The sequence below is a fragment of the Lipophrys pholis genome (genome assembly GCF_963383615.2).
Source record: "Lipophrys pholis genome assembly, chromosome: 11".
NCBI lineage: Eukaryota > Metazoa > Chordata > Actinopteri > Blenniiformes > Blenniidae > Lipophrys > Lipophrys pholis.
In genome coordinates, this window is record NC_137631.1 from 9087860 (window position 1) to 9099575 (window position 11716).

At 42.8% G+C, this 11716-nt stretch overlaps 1 protein-coding gene across 1 annotated transcript; it reads left to right on the plus strand.

Moving 5' to 3' along the window:
* Positions 1–5811: 5811 nt before the first annotated feature.
* pdia3 (protein disulfide isomerase family A, member 3) lies at positions 5812–11496 on the plus strand. The gene is made up of 13 exons (XM_080476084.1): positions 5812–6115; positions 7035–7113; positions 7217–7334; positions 7433–7540; positions 7684–7813; positions 7917–8033; positions 9382–9507; positions 9591–9773; positions 9973–10081; positions 10409–10537; positions 10769–10848; positions 11200–11257; positions 11346–11496. Exons 1-13 carry the CDS (start codon positions 5982–5984, stop codon positions 11439–11441), a joined length of 1467 nt encoding a protein of 488 aa, XP_080332210.1. The 5' UTR covers positions 5812–5981; the 3' UTR covers positions 11442–11496.
* Positions 11497–11716: the final 220 nt, after the last annotated feature.

Below are 11716 nucleotides of genomic sequence, written 5' to 3' on the forward strand. Positions count from 1 at the left end.
CAGTGGACCAAAGTGCTGTACAAAGAATAGATAAGATGTAAAACAAATGCACAGTTCACGCGTTTACATAAACTAGATAAAAGATACAGACAATAAAACATACGTGGTTAAAACAAAATTAAAAAGGGTGAAACCATGGGTAATGTAAAAAAGAAATTAAAAAAATGATTAAAAAAACGTATAGAATAAAAGGTCAACAGCTCACATGGTGCCAAAGAGAAAAAGGTGGGTTTGAAGGTTTTGTGAACTCTTACATCGGGTCAGTGAATCAAGTCCTTGCAGCAAAACAAAAGCAGTTATTTCCATCGTCCTTGGGATGTTATAAGCTTATTATCTCTTGTCTGAACTATTTTATTTTATCATAGTGTCACACTTTGATTACAATACTTACTCTCATTGTATCAACGTTATGAAGCACTAAAAGAATGTTTTGAAAAGTCTCATGAAGTTATTATTGAGAATTAAGGTTACCAGGACCTCTTTTCAGCACTGTAAAGGATTAACATAACAGTGCACAAATGTCTAACTCCAATTAGTCCATAGCTACAAAAGGGCTTTTTTCTTACACTTATTTAATCTACTATATTTGCGTCTTCACTGGTCTTATCCTTTAGGTTCCGTGTTCCCTCAGACTTCCATCACGTGCGGTATGACATTAACATTCAGGGCACAGCGGCAGTGGGAGGACGTCCTCCTTGAATCTGTGTTTGTGTTTTCATAGCTGAAGCAGAATGTGAAGACGTCAGAGTGTCCTCTGCACCAAGTCTGTAACAAGTGCTTTGTCTTATTGGGAATGAATGACGGTCCATTGTGTCTGGCGGTGAAACCGTTTTTTCCAGTGTCTTGTTTCAGAAGCTGGACGAAGACAAGAAGGACTTCAGTGTTCTGAGGAACCACGGTCGAGACGTCAAGTGTAGGTGTTCCTCTGAAAACGGCTTCTCTTGCTCTCTCGTTAAGGATTTGGAGGACGGTCTAAGTCTCCTGAATAAACACACACTCCTCTCCTTTTCTGTCTCTCGCAGCAGTCAGAGCATGTCAGTGGCATAATGCAGCAGGCGCCTCCTCTCCTCTTCTCCTCCTCGCTCCAGATATGGATGAGGAGCAAGCAGGTTGCCTAGGCAACCTCTTCATGGAAGCAATGGGGGCTCGGATGGGGGGAGGGAAGGAGCCCTTTTGGGGAACTGAAAGCAAATCTCTACAGCAGTACGGTGCTGCACGTTGCACGGCCAAACACATCCCAGCACACTGACGAATCATCGTCACTGTCTTCAAAGGCCCAATAATTAACAGCTTGTAATTCACTTGATCTAAAATCAGCTGTTGTTCATGGTGTGATACACTGACACTCTTCAAGCTGTCTTGTGCAGACGAGAAACAACAAAACTTGACTGGGTGCTCCGACCTCATTCTGTCCCTGAATTATTTTGGTCTGATTCTTCTGTTTTGCCATCTCTCGGGCTTAAGTTTACAGTAAACGCCAGCCTGGCTGGGATTATCACCAAGACTCCCTCAAGCTGCAAGTGTGACCCATGGAGACGAAAAGAGACGTCTAGCGGGTTGAGACACACCGACATGTGCTTCACGTGTATGTAGCAGATCCCAGGCGGGACACCCTGAACAGGTTTTCAGTCCACTTAGTGCAATAAAAATCACCTGAATTGTTGAAATCTTCAAACCTCTTGATTTCTCATACATTTAGACAAACCACAAAGTTAACTTTATTTATATAGCACCACATAAAACGCAGTCATTTCTAGGTGCTTTTAACAGAGAAACCCAGAATGTGACACTACATATTACTGCAGCATATTATAGCAGGTGTGGAGTTAAATGATGGATAAAACTCCTGTCGGAGCGCTCCCCCTGCTGGCCTTTTGATGTCACTGCAGCTTTACAGAGGGAAAATGTTTTACCAATTGGTGACGTTCACTTCTGTCATTGACAAAGATCCCAATTTGTTTTCAATAAAGAACATCGAGCTTTGTAATGTGAGTCAAACAAATGCAGCTGAACAGCTGTTAGTGTGTGAACACCACCAGATAGATACCAAAATAAATACCGCATGTACTCTATCCCAAGTTCGTTAAGAAAGTGACCCACTGCTGCCACCTAGTGCACAGAACTAGCACCAAGTAACACACACTGCATATCACATTTTCTGTTGCTGTTTTTTACAAAAACTATATAAATCGACCTTTATGAAGAGTCTGATTCAAAAAGTCCAGGCTAATCGAGTGAGTTTGAAGGTTGTAGGTTCAGACTGAAGAGCCTGGGACTACTTTGAAGAGTCCTGTGTAGTTTAAAGAACACAACGTACAGAAAGTCTAGGCTTAGCTATATTGTTGTTGGGTATATGTCAAGTGATACAAGTCTCGTTTTAGGAGTGTGAGTCTTGTTTAAAGAATCCATAACAACTTTTTTTTTTTTTTAATAATCCAGTTCTGATTGAAAGATCATTCCTAATAAGTCCAGGTGTTATTTAAACAGTCTAAGACCAATAGAACATGTTTGGTTCTCTTTATATGAGTCCAGGCCTGAAGGAAGGAATTAGTGGCAATTTACAGAGTAGAAAAATAATCCAGGTTAAACAACCAAAGTCTCATTGGGAGAGTAGAGGCCTGCGTGTAAAGACAACAGGTATGCTTCGAAGAGTCTAAACAATCCAGATGGAGTTTAAAAACTTTGAATTCTGTGTTTTAAAGTTTAAGTTAAAAAGTCAGAAGAAGAAGAAAGTCCCTCTGTACCTCTATGTTTTCTTTTAATTAGACTGAGGTTTTCAGGGTGTGTTAAAATGTACTTAAATGGTAAAAAGCAAATCACAAAAATGTAAACCATGTTACTAAAACCAGGTTTCTTTACTGGTTTAATAAATGCAGAGATAAATGTAATGACACCAATAACTGTTGTTTCAAACATCAGTCACAGCAGACTGCAAATTAATCAAGAAGAGTGGACTGATGCTTCCCCAATTATAAACAAACTGATATAATCACCATTCTTTTTATCTTTTTTGCGGTGGAAAAAATAGGCTTGTTTTATCAGTTATACGATCCCAGCACATTTAATCCTGAGCGCTTTGGTTTTTCCACAGGTGAAAAAAACATGAGCAAGATTATCAGTGCCTGACCTTTCTTCTGACATCTGGTCCGAAGCTGCACTTCCTGTAGGAACTCTGTGGGACTCTGACGCAAGCATGAGCTGATGGAGGTGATCATGACCAGCAGTCCACCGGGGGAAGAGCTCCAGCTTATAAGACTTGTACTGGTGCAGGCTGTGGGGACAGCGATCACGACAACTTGACCACAACAAGGCAATTTATCAGAAGGAAAAATGGCTCATTAAAACTTAAACTTGTCTGACTAATACAATAGATTTGCTTCATTTGTGATCTATTTTCTAATTTAGGGGGGAAAAGGGGTCCTTCTTCTGACTGAGTGGTGTCAAGAATTTAAATAATATTTTCTTTCTGCCATCTAATACCTTTATTTGACTTAGAGAAACATCACATTTTAATCCAGCGGTTCTCAACTTTGTTCCTTTTTGTTTGTCGTCTTAGTCTAAAACCCTAACTTAGTATGAGGTTTTTTTTTAATCATCAATCTGCAGAGCGTGGGGGTGGCCAATTGATTTGAAGGAACTGTGTTTCAGCAGGGAGATATCTAAATCATACAGTAGGTCTGTGAAGACCTGAATTGGGAAACGCAGTGCTAAGCCACATGACAATATGCATAAATAATGTTAAATTTGTTCATATACTGTTATTAGCCAGTAGTAGCGAGCAGTAATGGCCTGGTGGTTGGAGAAGCAGATTTGAGGTCGAGAGTTTGCAGGTTTGATTCCAAGAGTGGACAAGTGACCACTGAGCAATAGCCTTGACCCCAATCAGCTCCCCAGAGTGTCTGCCCTCCACATCTAGAATAGTGATTAGTTTCAAACGCAAGCGTTGTAGCTGGGGGATAGAATAAGTCAGGCTCTCAGGGAAAATAAGCAGCTTCAGCGGTCATATATACAGTTCGGTGTCAAAATTGACTCACAAAACGATTCAATCCAGCCCAAAGGATGACCTTGTACAGTGAACCTTTAATGATGAAGACACATCAGCTTCAGAAGCATGCTGTTTAATTCAATATATTAAAATTATGCTTGTGGAAATGTGCAAACTATTACGAATGGAAGATAGCTTCAATAATAATAGCATTGTGTTGAAACTGCTCCATTTTTCTTGAAGTATTAAATGAAATGCATAATTTTTGAAATATATTTGTACATTTTTGCACTGAAACTAGGATGTTTTTGTGGTGGCAGCAGGAAAAATGCAGGGATCACAGGGATGACTTTTCCCAGAAGTCTTTGCTTTTAATTTTTCAGGCAGGGCAACTGTATTTCTGTGACTCCATTCAGACACAAGACAGTTCACTTTACAAGGAAACAGGGGAAATGCATTTAAACATAGCAATTAAGAAAGGTACAATAAATAGTTAAACCTTTATTAATACAAAGGTAATAAGACAAGTAAAATGTCTTATTTATTGGAAAGCCTGAGCAAATAATAAGTTCTGAGTTAAAAGCGGTGAATGTGTCAGCAACCCTCAGGTGTCCAGGAAGTTTGTGTGACACAGGTCAGGAGCATCGTAACTAAAAGCTGCTTCACCTTGTTTTCTTCTGACTCTGGGGAAAATAGTCAACCTCTTCATGTCAGGAAGTTCCTGAGGACCTCAGAGGTTTGCATGGTTCATATTCTACAAGTAAATCTGAAGTGTATTTAGGCCTGAGGCCAGTTCTTTATAGACAAGAAGCAAGAAATTGAAGTGGATCCTTTGACACACAGGCAGCCAGAGCAGAGATTAAAGCTCAGGTATAATGTGCTCCTGTCCCTCTTTGTGTTGGTGAAGACTAGACACAAAGAGTAAACGGTAACAGTAAACACACCGTTACAATACTCCATCCTACTGAAAATAAATGTATGAAGAAATTTCTTTAAATCTTGTTAAGTCTCGAAATTGCAAGGATTAAATACTTTGAACATTTGTCAGATGGCAGGTAAGCTGATTGTCATTGTCTTAATGTGGTTGTTTAATTTCAGGTCTGAATCCAGAATTACACCCAGATCTCTTGTCCAGAGTGACATGGAGTCCAGATGAGCACTGACCTTTAAGGTGTCTTCTTTGGGGCCCAAACAATGACCTCAGTTTTCTCTGGGTTAAGTTGTAAACACTTGTGACGCATCCACTCATTATTTTTCATTTATGCACTTACTCAGGTATAAGGGGCTGTGGTCATTCATTGACACTGATATATAGAGCTGTGTATCCTCTGCATAACTATGAAAAGAGATGTTGTGATATTTCATGATCTGACCCAGAGGGAGAATGTAGATGATAAATACAAGAGGCACGAGGATGGAGCCTTGAGGAACCCCACATGTGATTTTCATACAATCATATTCAGAATTACGAGAAGAGTTGTGCTTTTCGTTGTCAATGAACCTCAACGGTTGCTAACATTTATTTACCTTAGTATGTGAGTGTGAGGAGCATTCTAAGTTCCAATATTGAGTCAAACATTGCTCCTTGATGTTAGACAAACTCTGAGTGTAGAGGAAGGGTTTTGCCCGTGCTATAGACCTCGTTGTCACTCTTGTGCAGGAAAGACGTTCTGATTCTGCAGCCTTCTGATTGGCTCTCAGAGCCTTTGCGTGTTTGCCCACTTCTGATTGGCTGGTGGAGTGTGACTGGCGTGCGGACCGGACCAATGAGAAGCTGCCACAGTGTGGTTAGGAGAGGTTCCGCCGCCTGCAGAAGCCTCTTCCTCCTCCTCCTCCTCTTCTCCCTTGCTGTCTTTCTCTTTCTGTATCGCCCAGTCTGTTCTCGGCCTGTCTGAGGAGCTGCAGCCTGAAGAGCAGAAGAAGGGGGCCGCCACGGAGCTCGTTCGCGTCTTTTTCTCGTCGTCCTCCAGCGTAAAGAGAGATTTTCAGCCGCACGATGTGGAAGCTGATCCTGGTGGCCGCTCTCGCCGGCTTCTCGCGGGCCAGTGATGTGCTCGAGTACACCGATGACGACTTTGAATCCAGGATTGGAGACCACGAAATGGTCCTAGTGGAGTTTTTCGCTCCTTGGTGAGGAGTTTTTATTTTTTCTAGATTTATGTCTTTACTCAATAATGTGTTTTTGTTAAATTCTCTTTCTTACTGGCTGTGGACCAAATGTTAGCATGTTAGCAAGGAGCGGAAAGGTGGCTGCTGAAGCAGCAATCATGTTTCTGTTTAGAGGCCAAACGGAGTGGGACGAGGGCTTCTAGTGTGGGGTAGTATAATTACTTTTAAACATACAATTTATTTCAGCGTGTTTTTATAATAGTAAAGCGTTTCCATTGGGAGCTACGTGCTAATAAGGCTACAAGGAAGTTGGGGGCGTGGCCTTTCACTGTTGTAACAATCTGATTGGCCAGCCAAGTTTTGGTGTCCACGTCTGATTAGTCCAGAGGACTGTGACGTGTAACACTGTGCCAAACTTGAATAAGACGTTTTTATTCACGAAAGTTTGTTTATTAAATCTTTTTTTTTTACTAATAAGTTAAGTATTGCTTGTTAAAACCCTTTTGAGAACTTACTTGTCCATGATGGGTGACAATGTTTTTTTTTCTTGGAAGACAATACTTTGCAGGTTTTAATTGACAGAAGTAATTTGGAGTAACTGCAGTAATTGTGAAATTAAACAAACAAGAAAACAATCCCATGATGTTGTGGTTGTGGGCTGACGTTTAAAAAAAATCAATCCAAACTTTGAATTATGTTATTCAATTGTCAGTGTTGTCAGATAAATGTGACTATGTGATCAGATGAAAAAAATCATTTCTTAGAAGTCCTTTTTTGCTTTAAATGTGATGTAAATGAACTAATTTGAGCTATTTTTGATTAAAAAAAAAATAAAAAGCAAAGCATCCTTGTCTGCATTATCAAATTCCACACAGTAAAATCTCTCAGGATCTTAATGGGGCTAAAAGCTGATGTGTATCTCCTGTTTCATATCCTCAAGGTGTGGCCATTGTAAACGGTTAGCACCTGAGTACGAGGCAGCAGCCACACGTCTGAAGGGGATCGTCGCTCTGGCCAAGGTATTGCACAACACAAGTCGCTCGACTCTGTCCACTTCGCTGTGCTTTTTGTACTCCAAACGACAGGACGTTTGAAGAGCAAGTTGTTTTTATTTCTCCCAAGGTTGACTGCACTGCCAACAGCAATGTCTGCACCAAGTATGGAGTCAGTGGCTATCCCACCCTGAAGATCTTCAGGGATGGAGATGAGACTGGTCCCTATGAGGGTCCTCGATCTGCAGGTATAATTTCACCTCTTATCCCTGCTATGGTTAACATTTATTTTCCACCTTGCTCCATCTTCTCACTGGTTTCTGAATCTTTCTCTTGCTCTGTGTAGATGGGATTGTCAGCTTCTTGAAGAAGCAGGCTGGTCCAGCTTCTGTGGAGCTCAAGACTGAAGCTGATTTTGGGAAGTTTATCACAGATCCCGATGCAAGTGTAATCGGTGAGTTAACCTTCCAATGCTGGTGACGTCGTCCTTCTAGCACTCAGTTTCAGGACCTACACTAGCTCTCTCATTTCAGATGCTTGTTGGTAGTAAGGTTGTACTGCTTCCTACTCTGATGGACATTGATGTTTTCCTCCCAGGGTTCTTTGCTGATGACAAGAGTACATCGCAGGCAGAGTTCCTGAAGGCAGCCAGTGCATTGAGGGACAACTACCGATTTGCCCACACCAACACTGAGGCTCTCCTCCAGAGTCAGGGCATTGATGGAGAGTGAGTACACTCATTTTTGCTACACAGAGCGGACAGATCTTGCAGTGCAGCTTCTGTTGGTGCTGGAGGAAGTCTGACATTTTGCACTTTGTTTGTCCCACAGGGGAGTCGTCCTGTTCCGTCCTCCGCGGCTCAACAGCAAGTTTGAAGACAGCTCGGTGAAATTCATCGAGGACAAATTCACCAGCAGCAAAGTCAAAAAATTCATTCAGGACAACATGTGAGTGTTGATCCTCGGTAGAGGCAGTTCTTCAGCACACAGGCGTGGTGGTTTTTGTTTGTTGTTTTTGGTCATGCAGCTGTAAATGTTTTATGGGCAAAGTACATTGCAGTTAATTTCTGGCTGTGGTTGGACACACTGTCAATAATAGAGGTGCACGTTTACATGCGGGGGCACAGTGCCAACATGACCTCGTGTGGCAGGCGAGGTGTCCTCGGTGCAAACCCGCTGAACCTCACTCTGTTCGGGCAGTATGGGGAATACAATCAACCTGTTTTGAGGTTGAAAAGATGAGTTGCTTCATCAGATTAGTCATGGGGCTTGTCTTCAAAATGCCACCAGCTGAGGCAGGTGTCATTAGACAAGATCATTTTCTCTCACAGGTGGTCTAGAAGTCCCTCTCTGCTTTTTCATTTAAATGCATCTAACGCACTTTATTCAAAAGTTTATTATCCGACTGCTGCAGAAAGCGTCGAAGACAAAACCTCTCCTGGTTGTCCTTCATGTTGATGCTGAAATGGACAAATGTTTCACAAAAAAGCCTCCGATCAGCTCTCTTTCATTTAGTGATGAAGGGAGCTCAAATGTTATGTGAGCAAAGACTAAAATCCTTGTGATTATTATAATGCATGAACAAAAAACATCAAGATGAGATAATTGCTGCCCCAAAACCAGTGACAAAACTGTCCCACAAGGTGATCGAGATGACAGGATTGCTGCACTTACCGCAGAACATTACTGCTTTTAATCCATTACTGAACAAAGGACTGATTTTGTGATTGTTTTAACAATTTGTTGGTCGTATGCCTGCTCCCAATGTGCACAAAGACTCCCCAGAGTCACAAACCTGGATCACATCAAGATGCACATCAGTCTGTTTGGAGTATCTCAGCCTTTCATTTGTCGAATGTATTTTAGTCAGTAAATGTGAGTCTGCTCAGCACTTTTCTCCTTCCACATGTGTCTGATACAAACGACAGCTTTTAGTTTCACTTTGCCTTTAAACGTCACTATCGGCCATTTGCTCGACCAGCCGCCCGTACACGGAGTTCCTGAACCTGAGCAACAAGCAAAAAAATGACACGCATCAAGTTTGACACACTAATAGAGGTTGTATAGAGTGGTCGACTATACTGCTGTGTGGCGTCACTTATTGCTTGAGGCGGACGGCTCAGATATTCAACTTGATACTCTTAGTGAAAGCCGAGTTCATGTGAACAGGATCTGATCTCGGTAAGAAAGCTTTTGAACAGATAGCCAGTAAACTGTTTGTCTCAACGCGGCCGTTGAAGAGTGTCGGTTTCGGTTTCTCTTTGAGCTGACGTGTTACTTTCTCTCTCGATCTCAGCTTTGGGATTTGTCCCCACATGACGGCCGACAACAAGGATCAGCTGAAGGGGAAAGACCTGCTGGTGGCTTACTACGATGTTGACTATGTGAAAAACCCCAAAGGATCCAACTACTGGAGGAACAGGTAGGATCGACTCGCCTCTTGCAGGTGCTCTTTTGATCTTTGGTGTTTCAATACACCGGCTTACACCAAATCTCATTCTTCAGAGTGATGAAAGTGGCCAAAAGCTTCCTGGACCAGGGAAAGAAGCTCAACTTCGCTGTAGCCAACAAGAACACCTTCAGCCAAGACTTGTCGGAGTACGGAATGTCCGGCAGCTCGGGAGAACTGCCCCTGGTGGCCATCCGCAGCGCCAAGGGAGACAAATTCGTCATGTCGGAGGAGTTCTCGTAAGTCCTGACTGACTTTATATATTTGATTTACCTAAACCCATCCTCTCTTGAGCCAAGGACTGCTTTAGCTTTTTCGACCATAGAGGCGTCACACAGTCCTCAGAATTGGACGACCTTTTTTTTGTTGCTAAACCTGTGTTTCATGAGAAATTTGTTTAGTCACTGACTTCTTGAGTGTCTTTGTGTTTTGAAACAGGCGCGATGGAAAGGCTTTGGAGCGTTTCCTGCAGGACTATTTTGATGGAAAGGTGAAGCGTTACCTCAAATCAGAGCCCATCCCCGAGGACAACGACGGCCCTGTGAAGGTGAGAGCATTTTGAAGATTTGTGTTTTGTTTTTTCCTCACACATCGTCCATATTTTTGTTGTAATTTACAGTCCTACTGTGTTAAATGTACAGGCCTGGCAGAGGAGTTTACAATTTTATCATTGTTCGATGCACAGAATACTGTGTTACTCATTCAGGATGTGCAGGGGATTTAAAAATGACGAGACACAAAGCAGCACATCTTCGGAGCCGTTTCTCAATCTCTCCTTGAGCTGCGGTTTACGTTTGACAGGGATCAGAGGAATGACTCATCCATAACCAGTCGTCGTAACCGGAATGTTTTCCTGTGTGCTGGTTGTCTGCAGGTCCTCGTGGCCGAGAACTTTGACTCCATCGTCAACGACGACAGTAAAGACGTGCTGATCGAGTTCTACGCTCCGTGGTGCGGACACTGCAAGAGCCTGGAGCCCAAATACAAAGAGCTTGGAGAGAAGGTGAGCGGAGGCCTTCAATTGGATATTGAACATCTTTTGCCGGCTGTGATCAGTGGGAGAATTTTCTGTTGTGCCCCTGAATGGTTTCTGGCTCGGTTCGGTTCACTCATTCCAAGAGTCATCAGATCACGAACAATTGTATTTTTGTCTACTGTAGAATAAATGAAGACTTTACTGATGTTAGAGGCAAAATACAAAACGACTGAAGTTTTTCCTCTTCTGCTTCTGAAGCTGGCCGACGATCCAAACGTTGTGATCGCCAAGATGGACGCCACAGCCAACGATGTGCCGCCTCCATACGAAGTCAGCGGGTGAGTCGACACGTGCTTCATTCAACTTTCAGACTCGTGGTGCTTAAAGTCACATGACGTCTTGGTGTTCGTTGTTTTTATTCACAGCGATGAAACAAAATGAGTGGCATTACAAAAGTTTTTAAACAAAATCTGCCTTTTAGGCCCAGTTTTAATGAATCAGTTTCGGCAGCTTAATTGACCTTTGACACTCATCACTCGGATATGCTTTCATTTAAACTCGCACGTTTAGTTAGTTATTGTTGTGATTAAAGGTTTTAAATAAACTTTACATCCATGTGATGCTATAGAGGTTATTTTCTGACATTTCTCATCAATCTCCCACCTTTCTTTTCTTTTCTGTTTCTGCAGTTTCCCCACAATCTACTTCTCTCCAGCTGGACGCAAGATGAACCCAAAGAGATACGAGGTGAGTATTGACTCATGAACACGTCAGCGCAGTGACACCTGGTGTGCTCCCTCCTGCTCATCGTCCTGTCCCACCGCTCTGGTTGCAGGGAGGACGCGAGGTGAGCGACTTCGTCTCCTACCTGAAGAAGGAGGCCGCCAACCCCTTGGTCGTGAAGAAGAAGAAGGACAAGGAGGATCTATAAAAGCGCCACACATGAACTCAACATCATCCCACCCCCCCCCCCCCCCCCCCCCCCCCCCCCAACATGACAGGATCAGGAGGATGATTTGGGACAAACAAGAACTAAATTGTACCCCACTGTCTTAGTGAACAACCGAATGCTCTGAAGCCCGAGTCGAGAAGACGCGGCGCCCCCTTTAGGTCCTCCTCATGCTCTGGGAATATTGCGGAGAGGTGGGGGCCTGGGTCTGCCCAATGTTTCCAAACCAATTTTTAGGGAAAGTGTGGGACAGCTTT

Coding starts and splice junctions, on each gene's coding strand:
- pdia3 (XM_080476084.1), top strand. CDS start 5,982: ATGTGGAAGCTGATCCTGGTGGCCGCTCTCGCCGGCTTCTCGCGGGCC. Junction 9,508..9,590: donor TCCAACTACTGGAGGAACAG/GTAGGATCGACT, acceptor CTCATTCTTCAG/AGTGATGAAAGTGGCCAAAA. Junction 10,082..10,408: donor ACAACGACGGCCCTGTGAAG/GTGAGAGCATTT, acceptor GGTTGTCTGCAG/GTCCTCGTGGCCGAGAACTT.